This window comes from Neomonachus schauinslandi, chromosome 10, assembly GCF_002201575.2.
Source record: "Neomonachus schauinslandi chromosome 10, ASM220157v2, whole genome shotgun sequence".
In the NCBI taxonomy this organism is placed as follows: Eukaryota; Metazoa; Chordata; class Mammalia; order Carnivora; family Phocidae; genus Neomonachus; species Neomonachus schauinslandi.
In genome coordinates this window covers 77,292,656-77,315,780 of record NC_058412.1, presented here as the reverse complement: position 1 = coordinate 77,315,780, position 23,125 = coordinate 77,292,656, and the positions used below count along the sequence as shown (strand labels likewise).

At 39.4% G+C, this 23,125-nt stretch overlaps 1 protein-coding gene across 2 annotated transcripts in view; it reads left to right on the top strand.

The window, feature by feature from the left end:
- The first annotated feature begins 1,870 nt into the window (after window positions 1-1,870).
- Window positions 1,871-23,125, top strand: part of MGAT4A (alpha-1,3-mannosyl-glycoprotein 4-beta-N-acetylglucosaminyltransferase A) — a 116,982-nt gene continuing 95,727 nt past the window's right edge. Inside the window, exons 1-2 of one of the 2 annotated variants that reach the window (XM_021701173.1) lie at window positions 1,871-1,979; window positions 4,963-5,292. In XM_021701173.1, coding sequence (XP_021556848.1) covers window positions 5,199-5,292 — 94 coding nt within the window. In that variant the 5' untranslated portion in view covers window positions 1,871-1,979; window positions 4,963-5,198. Of the gene's footprint in view, window positions 1,980-4,946; window positions 5,293-23,125 lie in introns of those variants that run through there. The other variant, XM_021701172.1, reaches the window with a different exon arrangement.

The window sequence follows — 23,125 nt, the reverse complement described above, 5'->3', positions numbered from 1 at the left end:
GGCGCCCCTAAATGACAGCCGGTCAGGCCACTGACGCGAGCGGCTGGGCCGCGCGGGGGCGCCCAGTGGAGGGCGCGCAGCACCGGCGGCCAATGGCTGGCGGGGTCGCGGGCGGGGCCGACGGGTGGGGCGGCCGCGGCGCTCCAGCGGCGGGGGCGGAGTCGCGCTGGGGAGGCGGGGCACCCGGCAGCAGCAGCGGCTGCAGCGGCGGCCACAGCAGCCTCGGCGGCGGCCGCGGCAGCACTGGCAACGCCAGCGGCGGGTGAGGGGCTCACGGCTCGCGGCGGCGGCGGCGGCGGCGGCGGCGGCGGCGCGTGGGCGGCCTCGAGGTGGGGGCGCAGGGCGGCTGCGCGGAGGGGCGCGGGATGGAGGGGAGGTGCCGGCTGCTGGGCTGCGAGCCGCCGGGGTCGCGAAAGATCCACCTGCTGGTAACGGAGGCGCCCGCGCCGCGGCCCGACCGGGAGCTCGCGCCTCCGGCTGCTGTGGGGCCGGATCGGGGCGCTGGCTGGGCCTCGGGGCGGGGCGCGGGCCGGGGCGCCCTGGCCGCGGGGTCAGCCCCGTGCCACCGCCGCCGCCGCTGCCGCTACAGCCCCTTGGTGCCGCGCGCTCTCCCGGTGGCCGGCAGGGCGCCTGGTGCGTTTCCCGGCGCTCCCCGGCGCAGCGGGGCTCGTCGACTTTGGGGCAAAGTGGAGGAAAGTGCGGGCTTAGGGGGTACTGGGGGGAAGGGAGAGTTGCCCGCGGGACCCGGCCGCCAGGGCCCACACCCGCCCCGGGGTTGGAGCCTTTACAGGGCCGGGGGCAGGTGAGGCGGGGGCCAGGAGGTCCGGGGCATGGAGGCAGGGGTGCTCCCGCCGACGCGGAGGCGGCGTGTAGCGGTCGTAGCGAATCTTTCTACAAACTGAAGGTGTGAGGGTCGGGTGTGAAAGAGCACCCCCAGGCCCCAGTTGTCTGGAGGGGGAAGCTGCAGATGGGACCCTTAGGTTGGGTCCGGGTGATTGCACACAAAGTGTACCAGGTGACACCTCCGAGGCGTGTTTTGCGAGCTGGCAGTCATACCACTTGCGGGCCCGCTTTTATTTCTCGCAGCGTGTTTCTCTTGAGCCCGTTCATTGAGTCCGAATTGCGAAATGTAAGCAGATATAATGTATGTTTTTAATGCTTTCCATGGATTTTGCTGTTGTGCTTTTGCTGTCGGACGAATTCTCGTGGGAGATAATGATAGCGTCGCTCGGTGGCATACAGAACCTAAATTTAGAATCAAATAATCGTTTTGTGGTTTATCTTTCTTTTTCTGAATGTTAAAAAAAATAGTTTTATTAACAGGTTATCGTGGCATGGGTTTCTTTAGCCCGCACTTGTAAATCCGAAAATGTACTGGACAATGAAATTATGTAAACTGTATTAATGAAAGATATTAATCCTTTGATAAATTTAAAATAAATGAAATTTTACATAATTACTGTGTATAAAGTTATATAGCTTACGTCGTGGATTTCATGCTTGTGCCTTTCTTCAGGCACCTCTGTCCTGTCTGTGGGATAATGAGGGAATATGCCAAGTGTTCAGCAAAGTATTCTCAGCCATAAAATGTATTGAATGTTTCAGAGAACACTTTAAATGAAGGTTTTTGTATCTAATAATAAAACAATAGGACTGAAGCCCTTAAAGGGCAGTCAGATGAAACATTTTTCAGTCTGAGGTCTAGAGTTGAAGTTCCATTTGTCTTTGCAGGATGAAGAAGATGATTAGTAATTTTAGCCACCACCTTTTTTATTGTTAAAGATTCAAATATGTTAAGTGATAATCTCAGAGCATTAAGGTGTTAGATTCAAATTTTTGCAAATGATAAACGATAAAACGATAAAAATGAGTCACTTTGTTTCTTGCCTTAGGTAGTCAGTCAATCCAGAGGGCTCTTGGCTGTCCAGACTGTGACTGCCTCCTGGTTGAAGAGCATGGAGATCATTAGTTTTGCTTTGGTCTGGAATCTTCACTTGTGCTGTGCAGTTAAACTTCATTAGTTTGGAAACCCTAATTAAAATGTATGACTACATTCTTTTTTTTTTTTAAAGATTTTATTTATTTATTTGACAGAGAGAGACACAGTGAGAGAGGGAACACAAGCAGGGGGAGTGGGAGAGGGAGACGCAGGCTCCCCGCAGAGCAGGGAGCCCGATGTGGGACTCGATCCTAGGACCCTGGGATCATGACCTGAGCCGAAGGCAGTCGCTCAACCGACTGAGCCACCCAGGCACCCGTATGACTACATTCTTAGTAAAATGCTCTTACATTTGTCCTGCAGAATTTCAGGTCTTATTTGTTAGTAGAATTGATAAGTATCTTCAGACTGAGCTTAATAGCTTCCTGGATCCAATTTTTAATATTTGGTATATTTTTCACATTACTAATAGTATATCTATAGTCTACTTTGATTTTAGAAGTCATTCACTTTTATTGTATTTATACTGAATTTTATCATATGGGCTTTCTTTGTCGTTAATAAAACTATTTAAAAATATCCTTTATGATTCCTTCTCCACTTCCCCGTAATAATTAATTGGATGTTTACTCTAATAACCTGTATACTTTTAGGTTTTTCACTAGGAAAAAATCCTTCCTGAAGTAGGGTGCGGCTAAATATGTAGCAACAGAAAGTTATATACATTTTTATATAATGTCACACCAGGATTATAATTCTACATTATATAATTCACTGAGTTATCACATCTCTTTTTATAATCAGAACTCACTATTGGGTGCTTATTGATATAAGACAATATATTAGGCACTTTTAAGAATTTAGTCCAAATTGTAGGATTTTGCCACAAAGATTTTAAAGTCTAAACCATCAGTGTGAACGTGTTTGATGTTAACTTGTCTTAACTATAGAAAGTGAGTCACTTTGGTTGTAGAAAATAGTGATAACTTTTGAGAATATCTTTGGAGTTCTTTGTTTTCAGATAGTAAGAGGAAGCAAGGAAGTAGAGGGGTTCAGTGCTTCTAGAATATTATGCCACAGTGAGAGCTACTGGCCAAGGAGGGTTAAAAGGCATGCTTCGGTGTGTGTGTGTGTGGTGGGGGAGGGGTGCTTAGCCAGAGGTTACAGGAAGTGAGAAATTTGTTTAAAGTCTTAGGTTTAAACTCAGAAATTTCCTATGAATTTTGCAGCTTATTTCATAATAGATCCATATTCGTTATAGAAGAGAACATTTTTAAAATTCACACACTTGGATAACAATACCTCAGGAAGGTTCTCTAGACAGGGAGTGGCCCTAGCACTTCTCTTTGTACTTACAAGGTGCAGGTGGCCCAGTTTGAGAGGCAAAGGGTGGTAGGTAAGATTAGTGTTCCCTCTCTGGGTTAACAGTGCCTGTCTCATTACACCTGAAACTAATGTAACATTGTGTATCAATTATACTTCAATTTAAAAAAGGCCTGCCTCTTAGGGTTTTGTTGAAGATTTAAAGCATATAATGAAGCATAGGAAACAGTACCTTGTAGCTTCTATCATTGTTACCATTAATACTATGCCTTAGACTAGCAGAGATTTCTAGTTACTATGTTCAGTTTTACAAAGTAGCTGAGATGGTGGTTTCTGAATTGCCTACAAATGGCTACTTTAATCAGCCATACTTTGTAGCTGAGGGAATTGTCCCTTGGGCTTGTTAGGCATTTTTGGAGGTGCATTAACTCACCCCAGTAGAGTGTGTCTTAGTATATTGCCACGTGCATCTTATGGTCCCTTTGAGGCCACTGGGAATCAATGGACATCTTGGAGTGCCTGACATGCCCCCAGGGAATGAGACTGGCTATGCATAGTGCAGACCAAACCCGTGGCTGGCTGCAGTTGTTTGTTTTGTTTTGTTTGTTTTTGGTTTGTTTGTTTGCTTTTATTTTTTAACACAGTTAACATTTATGGAGAACCTATTAAGTGCTTGGTGACTATACTTAAGTACGTATAAGGACTTGATTGAATTCAAATTTCTCAACAGCTCTGCTAGCTGGGTGGTGATCTCCAGATTTTCGGAGTCAATGTTCTGGTTGGGTTGCTGCATTTTCTGAATCCTTCCCGTATTCCCAATTGACACCTTGGGAGCAGGTTAATCACTGGAACAACTACATTTCTTTTATGATAATGATAAATGGCAATAATAACTGTGACCTTTCTTTTTTTTTTTTTTTAAGATTTTATTTATTTATTTGAGAGCGAGAGAGAGAGCACAAGAGGGAGGAGAGGGAGAGGGAGAAGCAGACTCCCTGCTGAGCAGGGAGCCCGATGCGGGACTCGATCCCGGGACTCCAGGATCATGACCTGAGCTGAAGGCAGTCGCTTAACCAACTGAGCCACCCAGGCACCCAACTGTGACCTTTCTATTTAACATTATTTGTGTCCTAGAAGTGGAGCCAGGACAGGTGGTTTGCTCAATTTTATGGATGAAAAAGCGAGGCCTAGATCAGTGGCACACCTGAGGTCCTATATAGAATGATGTTGCTGGATCTAGAGCCCAGGTTTTTTGATGCTTGTAGGTTGTAGTCTGTCAGTTTTTCTTAAAATTTTTCAAAACAGTAACTATTATTTTGCAATAGGAAAACTGAGGAGTGTGACGATTATATTACTTAGGAACTGTTGTGTGATCCTCAGAGTTATCAGCTTGGAATCTGTGGCTTACTGTTTGTTTAACAAGTCCTGCAACTTCTCCCTTTAAATAATGAGCCATAATTTTCTTTTTGCCGACAAAACAGAATCAATGAGGAGGGAATATAGTTTGAAGCTCTTTTTCTGGAGGAGAAACACCATACGATTCTAGAATATAATAAATGAATTGTTTAGGTGTGGGGATAATCTTTGTAGATGGAGGTTAGCCCAGCCAAAAGTCTGTTCATAATGGTGAATGACAAATGAAGAAAATAATATTTTGCATTATTGAACAAGTTTTTTCTTTCTCTTTTTTCCCTGAATAGGAAGAAAGAAGCCTGAGACAGCAGCCTATGAAGACTGTGAAGACAATCCTGAATAGCAATTATGAATGGTGTTGCTGCTAGGCTTGTTCTGCGGAGCATCTGAAATGAACCTCTCTTATTGATTGTTTTTATTGGCCCAGAGCCAGGAGTACTGGATTCAGTTGACTTCAGGATTAAAAAGAGAACAGTCCTGGTTATCATCATAAACATATGAACCAGTGTGATGGTGAAATGAGATGAGGCTCCGAAATGGAACTGTAGCTACTGTTTTAGCATTTATCACTTCGTTCCTGACTTTATCTTGGTATACTACGTGGCAAAATGGGAAAGGTAAGGCAAATATCTCCAAAAATGTGCATGAAATGTAGTAGTAGAGGGTGCATAAATGCTTTGGTTACGTACCCCAACAGTCTGCATGTTGCATGCTCTCTGCTGGTGGCCTGCTAGTTTCTTTCTGATACAAAAATGAAACTGTATTCTTGGACAGAGGAGACAGAATTTCTAATTTGAATGGGGTTTGTTTTCGATTTCTTATAATTGCACTTGGAGAAATAGATACTGATCAGTGGTTATATTATACATGGCAGCCAAGTTGAATAATAGACTTTTGTTTTGACATTTTATTTTTATTAAACATCATAAATGCTTAATGAGCTTCTTTGTACTGGATGTTGTTTAAAGTGCTTAAAAGGACACAATCAGTGCTTTCATGAAATTTACATGCTGATTATAGTAATGATTTGGTGCTGTGTAGTTAATGATTTAAACTACATGTGTTGACAGATTGCTCTTTGGGCAAGAGTATTTATGAAGTGGGTGAGGATAAATTCCTAAAAACTGGAAACAAGGGGCACCTGGGTGGCTTAGTTGGTTAAGTGGCTGCCTTCGGCTCAGGTCATGATCCTGGGGTCCTGGGATCATGACCTGAACAGAAGGCAGATGCTTAATGACTGAGCCACCCAGGCGCCCCTTGAAAACAAATTTTAAGTTTATTGTGTTTTACTGTTGAATTATGTTTTTAAGGAAGGTTATTTGTTAAGTGATATTCAGGGATAATGCCTTTGCTTTTTTTTTTAACCTTATTTATTTATTTATTTGAGAGAGAGAGAGCGCACGTGTGCATGCACAGGGGAAGGGCAGAGGGAGAGGGAGAGAGAGAAAATCTTAAGCAGGCTCTATGCCCAGCACAGAGCCCGGCTCCAGGCTCAATCTCTCACAACCCTGAGCTCATGACCTGAACCAAAATCAAGAGTCGGATGCTCAGCCTACTGAGCCAACCAGGTGCCCCCATTCCTTATGTTAATCTAGGGAATGTTGATGGCAAAGAAGGATGGAAGTATATATTTGGTTTTTTTAGAATCAAGTTAGAGTAGTCATCATCACCAGGTTATTTGAGGGTCCTATTGCTGGCGTTATTTTATTAACTTACATGAAGATAACTGAAAAGGTGCATTTGTTATTTAATTTTCCTCTGGCATGTATGTAGATATGTATATGTAGATGTGTATATCTGTGTGAGTACATGTGTATAAAATAAGCTGATTAAAGTGGAAAGCATATGATCTATTCTTTAAGCAAGTATACTATCTCCCTTTTTTTTTTTTTTTTTTTCTTCCCTGAGTTGGGCTGTAATTTTGAGAGGAACTGTACCGGGGAGAAATGAATGAAAAACTTGGTGAAGACCTTTATTCTTTGTGGACAAATATATACATTTTAGATTAGTTTTTTAATTGTACCAAAAGGGGAAGACATACTTAGGAAGACCTTTGACTAGTTAATTTAATCAAACTATTGATTGTCCCAGACATGACCAAAACTGATCACTGGCCTTAAAAGTTTACTTATGAAATAAGGGAATTGACCATAAGGGGAATATATGAATTTTTTTCTTATCAGGAAACTTATCTATTCAGAGTTATAGTCATGGAGAAATGTGATCCTTCTCACTGAGTCTTATGTAAGGGATTAAAATTTTTGGAATCTCCATTCCACTTACCTTGTTTCTTGTGTAAAGGCATTATAAGCATTATTTTCTCTTTGTATTAAGCTGTCTTTAGGGGTGCCTGGGTGCCTCAGTGGGCTAAGCATCTGCCTTGGGCTCAGGTCATGATCCCAAGGTCCTGGGATCGAGCCCCATGTCACTCTGCTCAGCGGGGAGCCTGCTTCTCCCTGTCCCTCTCCTTCCACCTCCTACTCCCCCTGCTTGTGCGCTCTCTCTGTCAAATAAATAAAATCTTAAAAAAAAAAGTTGTCTTTAGAATCAAGATTTAAAACATATAAATATTCTTTCATCCTGTGGTATTAGATACAAAGTCCATTCTCTTTGATTATCATTCTTTGACCAGCTCTGTAATCCTTTCATGCATATTCTTCTGCTCTGTTTTTCTGCTTAGTGTTTTGTCCAGACTTTTTCAGGTATCAACAGAGGACTCCTGTTATGGTTATGTAAGATCCTCTGTTTTTTTAAATTTTTTTATTTGTTTGTTTAAGATTTTATTTATTTGAGAGAGAGAGAGGAGAAGCAGGCTCTCCATTGAGCAGGGAGCCTGGCGTGGGGCTCAATCCCAGAACCCCTGGGATCCTGACCCGAGCCAAAGGCAGATTCTTAAACGGACTGAGCTACCTAGGCACCCCAATCCTCTGTGTTTTAATGCTATCATTTATGTAACTGATCTAACTGCTGAGCATTTGGATTCTTTCTAGATCATTCTGGCAGTCAGATAGCCTGGATTTTCCAGAGCAGTCCTGATCTCAGATATTCAGTTCTAGTATACTCATCAACCATGTGCTCTGATTTTTATATTGAAAGTATGGTTTCCATAATCATTGACTTTGCTGGGCTAATAGTTTTTATTTTTCATTCACTCATTGGTCCCTTTTATAGGTACCTATCCTGCCTAGCACTGCATTAAATGCTATGAATATGAAAGAAATAAGAAACTTAACACCCCTTGAGAAGCTCAGGGACTGGGAGGGGAAGATTCAGGTAAACAAAAGAAATATGATACCATCAATAGACTGAGAAGTAATAACATGGTGCTGGGGAAGCATATTGCATGTTATATATGATTTAGTTTAATCCTTATAACAACCCTGGGAAGAATTACTACCCCCTTTCACTAGATGAGAAAACTGAGGCAGAGTGGTTGAGAAATTTGCCAAGGTCATACATTTAAGTGGTAAAGTGAAGTTTGAACTCCGTCATGCTGGTTCCAGAGATTATGTTCTTAGCTATTGGTCTACTTCCCAGAAGAGCAGAAACTGAGGCTACCAATTCTTGAGTCACTTCAGAAAGAATAAATAGGAAGGTGATGCCAGGCAGAGTAGTAGAGAGTGGGCATGTCGGGGAGAAAGCGCTCCTTGGGCAGCCACGAAGTTCTGAAAGGGTGTAGAGTATTTGTGCTTTGGAATTAGGAGACACTCAGTTTCATGGGCACATAGGACTCCTGGACTCTCAAGGTTTAGTTGGTAATCACAGTGCAGTTCTTAACATATTTTTCATAGGTCTTCATTTAACACTTGGAAGAAAACATGAGCTGGTCCATGGGTTTGGCATAAGTTTGGGAGAATGTTAGAAACCCAGCCAGGGAAGATGGAGTTAGGGCTGGGACACCAATTTTTGCAGGGTATGCAGAATTAAATGAGACAGAATTCTAATTATGTGGGATGGACAGGTTGGGAAAGTTGTAAGCAGATGTTGTGAGAGTGGGACCAGAGTTATTACAGGTCTCACTTGCAGCTGGGGTTCTCCTAAAGAACTTCCTACTTTGGTCAGGCACAATCCAGAAATTGGGGAAGACCGAGCAAGCAATCTGCCTGTCCATAGGGACATATAACATTCATGTACATGTTTTGTGTGGATATCTGTGTGGACATAGGTTTTCATTTCTCTTGAGTATTTGCCTAGGAGTGGAATTGCTGGATCATGTAGTAACTCTATATTTAATCATCTGAAGAGCTGCCAGACTGTTTTTCATAGCAGCTGGACCATTATGCATTCCTTCTAGTAGCATATGAGGGTTCCAATGTCTTCACATGCTTTGACAACACTTATTACCTGGCTTTCGATTCTCATTCTAGTGGTAGGGAGATAGTGTTTTATTGTGATTTTGATTGGCATTTCTCTGATGACTAATGATGTCTAGCATCTTTTTTATATACTTTTAGCAATTTGCACATATTCTTTGGAAATTGTCTATTCAGATCCTTCGCTTATTTTTTAAAAAGGGTTATTTGTCTTTTTATTAAGTTATAAGAGTTCTTTATATATTCTAGATATAGTTTCCTTAGCAGATACATGATTTGCAAATATTTTCTCCCATTCTGTGGATTGTCTTTCACAGTCTTGATGGTGCCCTGTGAAGCACAAGAGTTTTAAATTTTGATGAAGTTCCGTCTATTTTTGTTGTTCCTTGTGCTTTTGGCTTCGTATCTAAGAGTTCATTGTCATATCTGAGGTAATGAAAATTCTGCTATGTTTGCCTCTAAGAGTCTTGGCCTTTGATCCATTTTAGGTCAGTTTTTGTGTGTGGTATGAAGTAAAGGTCCAACTCGATTCTTTTGCATCTGGCTATCCAGTTGTCCTAGCACAATTTGTTTAAAAGACTGTTTTTCCCCCATTGAATGGTCTTGGCATTGTTGTTGAAAATCAGTTGATCATAAATGTATGGATTGATTTCTGGACTCTCAATTCCATTCCATTGATATTCCTTCTGCTAGTACCAGGCTATCTTGATTATTGTTGCTTTATAGTAAGTTCTGAAATTGGGAAGTGTAAGTTCTGCTACTTTAACTTTTTCAGGATTGTTTGGCTATTTTGAGTCCCTTGCAATTCCATGTGAATGTTAGCATCTGCTTGTCAATTTGTATAAAGAAGTCAACAGGGATTATGATGATCTATAGATCAGATTTGGTACCATTACCATCTTAACAGTGTTAGGTCTTCCAATCCATAAAACATAGGATTTCATTTATTTAGGTCTTTAATTTTTTTCAACAATTTTTGTGTACATTTACACAGTATAAGTTTTATGCTTCTCTTATTAAATTTATACCTAAGTATTTTATACTTTCTGATAGCATTTTGGATGGAGTTGTTTTCTTTTTTTTTTTTAAAGATTTTATTTATTTGACAGAGAGATAGCAAGAGCAGGAACACAAGCAGGGGGAGTGGGAGAGGGAGAAGCAGGCTTCCTGCTGAGCAGGGAGCCCGATGTGGGGCTCGATCCCAGGACCCTGGGATCATGACCTGAGCTGAAGGCAGACGCTTAACGACTGAGCCACCCAGGCGCCCCTGGAGTTGTTTTCTTAATTTTGTCAATTTTCATCACAAGTGTATAGAAACACAATTGATTTCTGTATATTGATCTTGTATCCTGCTATAGCCTCGCTGAGCTTATTTATTCTAATAGTGGATTCCTTAGGATTTTCTGTGTACCAGATCATGCCATCTATGAATAGAAGTAATTTTATTTCTTCCTTTCTAGTCTCAATGCCTTTTATTTCTTTGTGTTATTTACTTTTTCTGGCTAGAACCTTCATTTCAGTGTTAAATGGAAGTGATGTAAGAGCTGACCTCCTTGTCTTGATCTTAAGGGGCAAGAAGCCAGTCTTTAAATTTAAGTGGGATGTTAGCTGTGGTTTTTAAGTAGATGCCTTTTTTTTTTTTTTTCCCCAGGTGAAGGAAGTTGCCTTCTATTCCTGATTTGCTGAGTGTTTTTATCATGAAAATGTGTTGAATTTTGTCAGATGAATTTCCTGTGTCTATTGAGTGATTTTTGTTGTTGTTGTTCTGTATTCTACTGACAAGATATATTACATTAATTGATTTTTAGGTGTTCATCCAACCTTGCATCCCTAGGATAAATAACACTTGCCCATGGTGTATAATTCTTCTTAGTTGTTGCTGGATTTGGTTGGCTAGTATTTGTTGGGGATTTTGCATCCATAGTCATAAGGGTTATTGGTCTGTAGTTTTCTTGTATTGTGTTTGTCAGTTTTTGATATTAGGGTAGTATTCGTTTCATAGAAAGATTTGGGAAGTGTTCTGTTCTATTTTTGGAAGAGTTTGTGGAAAATAAGTATTCTTTGAATATTTGGTGGAGTCAGCACTGACATCATCTGGGCCTGGGCTTTTCTTTGTGTGTAGTTTTTTGATGACTGATAGAATCTTATTACTTGTTACAGGTCTTTTCAGATTCTGCATTTCTTCTCCAGTCAATTTCTGTAGGTTGTATTCTACTAATTTGTCCATTTCACTTAAGCTGTCTAATTTATGGGTGTACAGTTCATCATATTTCTTCATAGTCCTTTCTATTTTTGTGAGATCAGTAGTAATGCCCCCTCTTTTGGTATTCTCATAGTTTTAGGGTGTTTTTTTTTTTTCTTGGTCAAACTAGCTAAAAGTTTGTCGATTTTGTTGACCTTTTGAAGAACCAGCTTTTGGTTTCTTGATTTTCTCTGTCTACTCTCTATTTCATTACTTTCTACTCTAATCTCGATCCTTTTCTTCCTTCTGCTTGTTTTAGGCTTAGTTTGCTCTTCCTTTTTTTAGTGCAGGTAAGGTTTTTCTAGAAGGCAAGTTTATTGATTTGAGGTCTTTTTTCTTTCATACCATGGGCATTTATAACTATAAACTTCCCTCTAGGCACTGCTTTAGTTGCATCCCATGTTTTGGTATGTTCTGTCTTGATTTTCATTAATTTCATAGTATTTTCTGATTTCTTACTTTTGTCTTTTACCAGTTAGTTTTTAGGAGAGTGTTAATTTTCTTATATTGGTGAGTGTCCCGAATGTTTCTGTTATTGGTTCCTAATTCCATTTCATTGTGGTCAGAAGACATACTTTATATTATTTTTATCCTTTTAAATTTATTTAGATTTTTAAAAATAACCTAGCATATGGTCCATCCTGTAGAATGTTTCATGTGCACTTGAGACTATATATGCTGTTGTTGTAGGATGGAGTGTTCTGTAGATGTCTGTCCGGTCCAGCTGGTGTATAGTGCTATTTAAGCTTTCAGTTTCCTTGTTGACCTTCTATCTAGTTGTTCTATCCATTATTGAAAGAGTATTGAGAATCCAACTATTGCTATAGAATTATCTCTTTCTCTCTTCATTTTTGTCAGTTTTGCTTCATGTATTTTGGTGTTCTGTTATTGGGTGCATGTATTTTTCATTTTTAAATATTTATATTTTTATTTTATATTTGAATATTCCCTGTTTTCTCTAGTAACATTTTTGTTTTAAAGTCTGTTTTGTCTGAGACTAGTATATCAGTATATAGCTATTCTAGCTTTTCTGTGGCTTCTACTTGTATGCTGTGCTTTATTCTGTTCTTTGACTTTAATAATTTATTTGTGTCTTTAAATCTACAGTTTGACTCCTGTCAACAATGTAGAGTTTGATCATGATTTTCTGGAACTAGTCTGATAATGTCTACCTTTTGATTAGACTCTTTATCCATCCATGCTTACTATTATTGATATAGTTTGATTTATATCTGCCATCATTTTGTTTTTCATATGTCTCACATCTTTTTTCTTCCTCTTGTCCTTTTTTTTGCATTGATTGAATATTTTCTAATGTAACATTTTAATTTCGTTAATGACTTCTTTCACTATTTTTTGAATATATTTTCGTAGTTGTTCCAGGGTTTATCATTTACATCGCAACTTATCAGAATCAGCTTCAGGTTAATGCTAAGTTAATTCCAGTAATATATAGAAATGTTACTTCTATATAGTTCTATCACTCCCTCTTTTTGTGTTGTTATTGTTGTATACTTTACATCTGTCACTATTATAAACCCAACAATACGTTGTTATTATTTTACCATCTGTTATTTCCTTAGCACATTGCAGCTTTATTCTCACCTACCTCCTTTGTTCTGTTATTGGCAAATATATTAACATTTCCATGTGTTACAGACTTGGTGATACATTATATGCATATCACATTATACTCTTTTTAAATAATTGAGAAAAAAGTGCATTAACAGTGTCTATTATAATTACATAATCACTGGTGCTCTTTGTGTGGATTTAAATTGCTGTCTAGGATTACTTGCTTTCAGCTTAATGATTTCCTCTAGTATTTCTTGTAAGGAAGGTCTGCTAGCAATGAATCCTTTCAATTTTTATTTATCTTGGAATATGTGTATTTTACCTTCATTTTTGAAATACAGCTCTGCTGGACTTAGGATTCCTGATTGATAGGGTTTTTGTTTTGTTTTGAAGGACTTTGTGTCATCCTACCGCCTCTGGCCTCCATTATTTCTCCTGAGAAGTTAGCTGTGGTTCTCCTTGGGGTTCCCTTGTCATTGATGGATCATTTTTCTTTTGTGGTTTTCAAGATTGTTCTGTGTTTGACTTTTATCATTTTTACCGTGATGTGTCTGTTTATGGGTTTTGCTTCCTAGATGTGTAGGTTACTGGTTTTCAGGAACATTGGGAAGTATTAAGTCATTTTCTTTGAATATTTTTTGTTTTGTTTTGTTTTTACCTTTCTCTCCTCTTCTGGTATTCCCAGTACATTCATGCTGTTATTCTTAATGGTATCCCAAATTTCTATGAGATTCTGTTCATTTTTCTTCATCTTTTTTTCTCTTTCTCTTCAGTTTCCGTAATCTCTACTGATCTGTCTTCAGGTTGGCTGATTCTTTCTTTTTGCCAGTTCATATCTACTGTTGAGGTCCTCTAGTGAATTTATAATTTCTATTATTGTACTTTTCAACTCCAGAATTGGCATTTGGTTCTTTCTTAAAATTTCTATCTCTTTATTGATACTCTTTGATGCAATATTGTCATGCCTTCCTTTACTTTTTCAGTGACGTTCTCTTTTAGTTCTATGAGTGTATTTATAATGGCTTCTTGGAAATATTTACCTGCTAAGTCCTACATCTAGTCATACTCACAGGGAGTGTCTTATGCTGCCTGCGTTTTTTCTGGTGTATGGGTTCATATTTATTTATTTGCATACCATTAATTTTTTGTTGGAAGCTGGACATCTTAGGTAATACAATTTAGCAACTCTGGATACTCTCCCGCTGCCACCCCCAGGGCTTGTTATCTTTGCTTGTTTATTTGCTTATTTATTTGTTTAGTGACTGGCAGGATTATTTTAGCCTGTCTTCCCTCTCCCCTCCACAAGGTTGAGTGTGTGTGTTGGTCCTCAGGGAGACACAGTTTTGGGTATGCCCACGGTCTTCCTAGGATGCTTGTTATTATGGGTAGGACTCTCTTCCACTCTTTCAGTGACCACTACACTAATTGCTGGCTGATTGTTCTGTTGTTTACAAGAGTGCACTGGAGCATAAATTCTGCTACAAACTAATCAAATTGTGGTGCCTTTGAAGAAATGTTTCTGAGTTCAGTGTTTTTGCTACTTGTTCTGACCACAGGAAGGCTCCTCCTAGTTGTCCCTTCTCCTCGGTTTTTTCTTGCAAACTAGCCACCAACTCCTGCGATCTAGGTTGTATCTTCAGTAGTTCTGCAATTCTCCCAGTTCCCTTCACCACAACTTCTGCTGCTAAACTCCTCCTCTTTCTTTTGCAAATCAAGCTAGTTCCTTCTAAGAGCTTGGGAGCCATCTATTTTATGGCCTGCTTTTCCACGGGGCAGAATTTCTGAGCCAGGGCTCTGGAGGTGGGGGTGAGGACAATGACTAGCTTCTCTCTGAGTGTACTCCCACTTCTAGGAGCTGAGCGCTAGGTCAGTGGAGGGGGCCGGTAGCAGGAGGAGGTCTTGGCTCTGCCTCTCCTGGCAGGGAACCGCTGCCTCACTGGGCAGTGGAATGAGTTTTGGAGCCCTAGTATTCTCAGTACGCTGCGTCCAAGATAGAGCCTTGGGGGCATGAAAAGTCTGGGTGTCATATCCTGTTAGGGATAACAATATAGAAGCCAAATAAAGCATTTTGTTTAAAACTGTGGATCTTATTTACAAATAAAAACAGTAAATGAAAAGCTTTTAGATTTTTTAAGTTTTCTTTACAAAATAAGAATGCTCCCTTCAAACAGACTCTAAGGGAAATTAATAGTAAATCTAGGGTTTGGAGTATACTGTCATAGTTCTGGCTAACCAAAATTGTATAATTGTGTTTGTTGAGTGACTTCTGTGTGTCGGGCACTATTAGAGGTTTGGGTCACATTACTGAACATGTCAGAAAAATCCCTACTTTAGTGTGGGGGAGGAGGAGAGGAGATAGCTAAAAAAATAATAAATAAAGAGTAAGCTGATGAATAATAAATGTGTTTTTTTTTAAAGATTTATTTATTTATTTATTTATTTATTTTTTTAAAGATTTTATTTATTTATTTGACAGAGAGAGAGATAGCTAGAGCAGGAACACAAGCAGAGGGAGTGGGAGAGGGAGAGGCAGGCTTCCCGCCGAGCAGGGAGCCCGATGTGGGACTCGATCCCAGGACCCCAGGATCATGACCTGAGCTGAAGGCAGACGCTTAACGACTGAGCCACCCAGGCGCCCAAGATTTATTTATTTGACAGAGAGAGACACAGCGAGAGAAGGAACACAAGCAGGGGGAGTGGGAGAGGGAGAAGGAGGCTTCCCGAGGAGCAGGGAGCCCGATGCGGGGCTCGATCCCAGGACCCCGGGATCATGACCTGAGCTGAAGGCAGACGCTTAACAACTGAGCCACCCAGGCACCCCAATAAATGTGTTTTTTTAAGCTTTTTATTTGAAATAATTTTAGATTTACGATAAATCTGAGGAATAGTACACAGAGCTCTCCTGTACCCCCTAAAATGAACAACTTAACATTACCACAGAGTGTAATATTCTAAACCCTCAGACTGTCTTTGATAACAGTACTGTTCACTCATCTACAAGCCTTATTTGAATCTCACTGGTTGTTCCACTAATGTCCTTCTGTTCTAGGATCCAGTCCAGGATCCCACATTGCATTTAGTTGTTATGTTTTCTAGTCTCCTCCATTATGGGAAATTTCCTTAATATCTTCTCTTATGTTCTTGGCACTTTTGAAGCCTTTGGCCAGTTATTTTGGAGAATGTCCCTTAATTTGAATTTGTCTGATGATTTCTCATGATTAGATTGAGGTAATGCAGTTTTGGCAAGAATACCACAGAAATGATATTGTGTCCTTCTCAGTGCATAATATCACAAGGAACATGATGCTGAAGTGTCTTATCACTGGTTATGTTAACTCGGATCACTTGGTTAAACTGGTATCTGCCTGGCTTCTCCACTGTAAAGCTACTATTTTTTTCTTTGTAATTAATAAACATTTTGTAGAGGCTTCTCTAAAATTAAGGGGATATCATCTGTTTCTCATCACACTTTTGCCCACAAATTTTAACATCCATTGGTTATTTTTGTCTGCAACAATTTATTACTATGGTATTTGCCAAATGTGAGTTTCCACTTCTGCCATTTTTTCTACATTTAGTAATTGGAACTCTGCTGAAAGGAAGAGATGTCTCTTCTTCCTCCTTTCTCATATCTTGATATGAGTATGGACTCATGGGTATTTATTTTGTTCTGTGGGTTATAATCCTTTACTATCCTTAACGATTTTGGTGTTTAAATTGTCCCAGAGTTGGCCATTGGGAGTTTCTTCAACTTGGCTTCTGTGCCTTCAACATGCTCCTCTCGTATTTTTCAAATTTATTGAGATGAAATTCACATAACATAAAATATATTAAAGTGAGCAATTCAGTGGCATTTAGTACATTCGCAGTGTTGCACAACCAGCACCTTGATCTAGTTCTCATTCATTTTTTGAACCATTTTTGATTTTTCTGGTGCTGTAATGTGCTCCAGGTTCATCTTGTATTTTCTCTGCCCCAGCCCTGGAAGTAGTCATCTCTTCAAGGACTCTCTAGTTCCTTTAAAGAATGGAGTCTTTGTGTGCTCATTCCTACCATGGCATCACCACTTAGCCTCTCAGTAGACAGTGCAAGAAAGTATATGTGTGTATACACATATATTAAAAAAAAAAAGTTCATACTGATCCCTCTCATTTTAATGTAGTACAACTGTTCATTCAAGTTTTTCATTTTTTTTTTTTTTTTTTTTTTTTGTAACTTATCTCTTGTCTCCCACAGTTAAAAACAAAAAAGGCTGTTAGTATCCCAATATAGTCACTTATTTACTCAATTACAGAATATACAGAAAGTAGTTTCAGAATTGCTAACCAATATCCAGGTGAAAAATTTATTGGGGTACAATATCTGTGTACAGGTCTTTTTGTCTTAAAATTATATAGTGAAATGTTGTTTTCCAAAGTTAGTTATTTATTAGTCACTTTCTTTACAGTGTGGTTATCCCATTCAGTTATAATACATGTAAGCCCATACATAAGCCCATTTATTACTGCTTGTATTCTATTTTGGGCTCCCCTCCATGTCTTGTTTATTGCCATCATTTACATTTTGGATATGTGAAACATTATCTTGGTTCTGAGACTCAACTGTAAAAAAAAAAAGCCTAAGAGAAATATCCCTCCTCATTCCTTCTACTCCATTTCCATTTCACCCTTCTTTCTACCCAGTTTCCATCTCTCCCTTGCAGGTATTCAACCTCATTTTCTGTTTTATTCTTTCTGTATTTCTTGTTGCACAAATTGAGCAGAGGCATGAACATTTCCTCATCTCCATTTCTTTCTTATGTGACGGGTAGCGTACTAGAGATACTCTTCTGTGCTTTGCTCTTCCCACTTAGCAATGTGCCCTGGAAATTGCTTCATAGCAGTTCATGGAGAGCTTCCTCATTCTTTCTTTTTTTTTTTTTTTTTTTTTTTTTAACAACTTCATTGTGTTGAATGTACCGTAATTCATCCAACCACTCTCCTCTTTAGGGGCATTTAGGTTTTTAATGTGTTTATTCAGTATTTTAAGTGCATATTTTCTGTCAGGCATTGTGCTGGGTCTTGAATAATGAAAATCTAGTTTATAGGGGTTTTTTTAAGTTTAATTTTAGCCTTAATTTTTTTTTCCCAAACCATGGGAAATCAAGAACTTAATGTTTTGGAAGAAAACTGTAGTTGCCACCTATGTTGTAAACATGAAAGTCTGGAGGTAGAGTTGATTTGATTACCATTTAGATTTAAGTAACTTATTCAGGAAAAGTAGATTTTGTCTCTCTCTTGCTGAAGTATATTTCGTTTGCATCCTAAACTTAGTATATAGTTTTCAAATCCTAAAGATAAAAGGTAGGCCAATTTTTAAGAAGCTTTATATTTTATTTATATATATATATACATATATTTATATATGTATATAAAAGAGGGAGAGGGAGAGAGAGAATCTTAAGCAGCCTCCATGCCCAGTGCGGAGCCCAACACAGGGCTTGATCTCATGACTTTGAGATCATGGCCTGAGCCAAAGTCAAGAGTCAGATGCTTAACTGACTGAGCCACCCAGGTGCCCCTATTTATACCTTTTTGACAGGAAGCTAGAAAGTAACTTAAAGTAAATTGCAGTCAGTATTCTTATTTTTCCAATTTATAAAAGTAATAAATAGTCACATGCCAGGCTTTTTACTCTCTTCACAGTTGAGGTGATAGGATACAGTTTTCTAGCCAGGGGGACCCTGAGTTGGCATGTGTGTCTTCATTTCAACAGGTTTCGATACTTACTGTCTTCAGAGCAATTTTATTTCTTCAAGTATTGAAATATAACGTACATATAATTGTAGGAGTATAGCTCTGTGAATTGTCACCAAGTGGGTACCATCTGTGTAACAAACTCTGGAAGGAGAACACTTTTGCACTATGTGTCTTGGTGTGTGTTGGTACCTAAGTTTTTTTGGCGTTTTACCTAGAACTTGCCAATAAAATGTTTCTCATGGTACTTCACTGAAGGAACCAAACCTTGGATTTCAATTCTATACTGAGGTTTGCATTTAGCCTTTCTACTTGCCCAGGATTTACTGAATGCTGTGTTTGCCCATCTTGTACTAAGCGATGGGGACGCAAGGATGACTGAGATGCAAGGCCTGCCGTATGAGGGAAGTTATTTTCAGAGACCATAGCAGTACTCCGAATAAGTACTGTTCTTTCTGCTCTCATGGAGAGGTGGACACAGTGCTGTGATAGCATCAAGGTAAAAACAGTTCATTCTGATAAGGGGTCCTAGAAAAGCTTCTTAAAAGAAGTGACCTTGAGTTGGTCTGAAGGATAAAGGGGAATTGATAGGAGAAAGGTACTCCTGTGATAGTGGAGAGGGTAGATATTGGGTTGAACCACAGTGTGTACAAGTGGCAGAAGACTCAAGTGGCGGTAGCATTTGACCTGAGTGACCAGAAGTGTTGACCTCATGCATAAAAGGTGGAAGGAAAGTGGGAAGAGACTGAGGGAATCAGAAGGGTCTAGGGACTGGCTGCTTCTGTTATATCAGGAGCACATGTGATGGCAGGGAAGGAGGTGAGAGATCTGAAGAGCTAGGCAAGAGTTCATGATGAAGAGAGTCACTGTCTTATTACTTTGTCCTAAATTTTACTTCCAATTAGAGATCTTACCTCTTTAGGCTTGGGTCCATTTTTTGGGTAGGAGACAACATGGCACTTACGCGTGTGCATGCACACATCTTTTTTCTCATAGTTTTGTTTTAAAGTACAGCTGTTTCTTTTTCATTTTCTTTTTTTAAGATTTTATTTATTTGAGAGAGAGAGAGAGAGCATGCATGAGCAGGGTGAGGGGCAGAGGGAGAAGCAGACTCCCCGCTGAGCAGGGAGCCCCATGTGGGGCTTGATCCCAGGACTCCAGGATCATGACCTGAGCCAAAGGCAGACACTTAACCATCTGAGCCACCCAGGCGCCCCCAGTATAGCTATTTCATTTGAATTTCAAACACCTCAATCAGTAGACAAACAAGTACAAATACTGTAAAACTTACACCCATATTTATATTGAAACTTTTCTAAACTATCAATGTCATGGGCTTCATTCATTTCCTTATTTCTGAACCTTCCTAAGTTTATGGAATTCTTATTTTTATACCTTTCTGAGGTTTTAGAAATCTCATCAGCCTGGGACGGGGGGGCGGGAGTGAATGTCTGCTGAGACCACTCATGCTAAACATGATCAGGGTTATTGACTGAGTCTTGAGTGGGGCAGGGAACCTGGTTGCTTCTCCCAAGATGATTTAAATCTGGGCTGCTTATTATCTAGTTGGGTCCTTTTCTGCAATTAAACCTAACTTGTTAGGTTGATAAGGCCATTTAAGCTTCTGTTGCTAATACAGATTTTCGTTTTTTTCCATGCTGGTATTTTCCCTCTGGAATAGGATTCTTAATTGTCCTCTTATCATTACCCTGACCTGGTAGAGAGATTGCAAACTTAAGCATGTCTTATTAGAATCTTGTGATTAGAAGGCCATGTAGAATTTCTTCCTCTGAGATAAGGGATTAGTCTAGGAGTTTGATCATTTTAGGACAGATCATGGAATTTTTTTTTTTAACCAAATTTCTTTGTGTGACCATTACTCTGATCATTTTCCCCCACCCTCTTGTTCTTGTTACATTTCTTATTTTTTCCAAAGTTTTGAGCTTGCACAGAATCCCCCCTCCACCCATTTCTTGGTAGACAGAGATACAAATGTATGTCTATACTTGATAAGCAGACATGCTTATTAGCGGAAACAAATACTCAAGTATATTGACAGTCTTCTACTTGTTTAACAGAAAATTAACCATTTTCTGTTCTTTATCTTTTTCACATTTCAGCCTGTTTTTGAATATTTTATTTTTCTCTTTTTTAGTACTATTTACAGAATAAGTTTATATCCACTAAATGTAATTTTTTTCTTCAAATGCCCATGTAGTCACAATTTGTCTACTGGAGAACATTTTAGGCTGTTTTCTTTCTCTCTTTAGAACTCTCCCTGTCATCTTTGAAAGCATCCTTGCTTTGATATCCTATTTCCACACTTGTAGACACATTCTGACCACACCCCCCCACCCCCGCATCAGTAGATGTGGAATTTGCTTTCAGTAGAAATTGTATTAGAGACCAACACTGGGTGCCCATAAGACTTAATGACGGACAGAGTGTTGCTCTTGTTCATAGGAGATGGTCATTGGTTGGTTTTTCTGATTTAACTGATCACATTGCTGTGTCCTATTTCCCTTCTGTGTGAGGTATCATCGATCAATACAACTTTGCTGTATGCTGATGAACTCCAGCTCTCTGAAGAGGAGTTCCAATAGGACTGGAGTTTTGCAGGGAAACTCAGCATTCTGGGACTTGTTACTTAAAGAGAATGTGGAAAGTTGTACGGGATAAGAAAAGAGTTTGCCTGCTAGTTTATTGCTTTCTTCACTGTGGCAAACAGCCAATTGTTACTTGAATTTACCTCTTTGTGAGTCCTCACAAGCATCTGTGTAGAGAAACTTTTGTTGGCACCTGGATTGCTATTTCAGAGTACCAAAAATTTAAAAAAAATTTTTTTGGGCGCCTGGCGTGGCTCAGTTGGTTAAGCATCTGCCTTCACCTCAGGTCATGATCTCAGGGTCCTGGGATCGAGTCCCACGTCGGGCTCCCTGCTCAGTGGGGAGTCTGCTTCTTCCTCTGTCCCCCACCCCACTCATGCTCCCTCTCTCTCTCATGTGCTCTCTTTGTCTCGCAAATAAATAAAATCTTTAAGAAAAAAAATTTCTTCACAAATCCTGTGTATGAGTTATGGAAAAAAGAGATAACTGGTCCAGGAAATAGCATAATCCTAAACTGTATGCCTGGTGGCTTGCTGTCATGATAGACTTTTCCCTGGTACTTTGTTCTTTCATTATGTCAGTGGAGGTTAAGCTTAAAAAGTTGACCTTCAAGACTTGTGGTGTAATGTTTCCTATTTTTTGTTGCGTGTCATAATTTGCATTTATCTCAAGTTGTTTCTTTTGTAGCTCTGCACCATTCCCCCAAATGTCTTATCCATTCATATTTCCCCTTTTTACTTTCAATCAGTGGTAAAGTCCTATTTGTTTGCAAATGGTTTTGCAGAGAAATAATAAGACTGATTAGAACTCTGTTATTGCTATATACTGCTGCTATTTCAGAAGAAATAAGCCTATAGTTCCATGACTGAACATAAGCGTAGGGTTGGTATTTGGGAACAATGAAGAATATCATTTGTTGGCTGTGTTTGCATCCATGGTCTCATTTAGTTCTCACAACAGCTCGTGGGAAGTAGGTGAGTATTAAATCCCTATTTGACATGGAGATGCTCAGGCAACCAGTAAATTATTTAATCCCACTCTAATGTATGACAGGAAAATGATAGGATATAGGATGTGAGCCCAGGTGTATCTGATGCCATGGCTTGTTCCGTTGGAAGCAGATCTCAGAGACAGTGCCCACTACCTCCTATGCAGTACAGTGTGTTACCTAAATGGGGTCTCCATAGAGGAGCTTCTGCAAGTCTCATTTTGTTGGTCACCTAATGTGACCTTTTCATGTGCTTTTTCTAAAGCAGTATTTCCCTTGCTAGTATTTAATCATATTCTAGCCCAATTTGTTTATGTTACATTTTTTTAAAGTATGAGGTTTCAGTTTTCAATAAACTTAGCAGAAATCCATTTTACCTGGATTGTTTTTAGGTTAAAAAGTTAGTTCACCTTGCCATTAGTTAAAGGATACTCAAGTCATGCAAATAATGTGTTGTATACTCTAGCAAAATTACCTTTAAATTGAAATGTCTATATTATTGGTTGCCAGTATTTCTGGAAGAAGTGTGCGTTAACTTGAGTCATGATGGATTTTTGTTACTGAGTACAGGTGTTAAAGTATCTTCCTAGAAAAATGTGTGTAATACTTTAGAATGGCACAACCTTTTTTTTTCTTTTTGGTTCAGAATGACACAGAATATTAGTGTTTAGTAATTTAGGTTTATTGCTTTGATGCAGAGGAAGGCACTTATAACTGGTGGCTTTGGTTAAAATAAAACGCATTATCAATGACCATCGAAATTTAGTATATTATGGATGTGAAAATCAGATTGTTGTCAGTTGTGCTCCCTGAAATAACCTTGACATTGAGTAAATCATAGATGAAGGCGTAGGCTTGACTACTATATATTTTGATCTATAACAGAGTTAATGATTAAGATAAACCTAAGGCAACATTTTTATTGGTAGTTAGAAAGTGTAAGTTTGCAGTGTAGACCTTGTTACTTTCTAGGAGTCCCATTGAGGGTCCG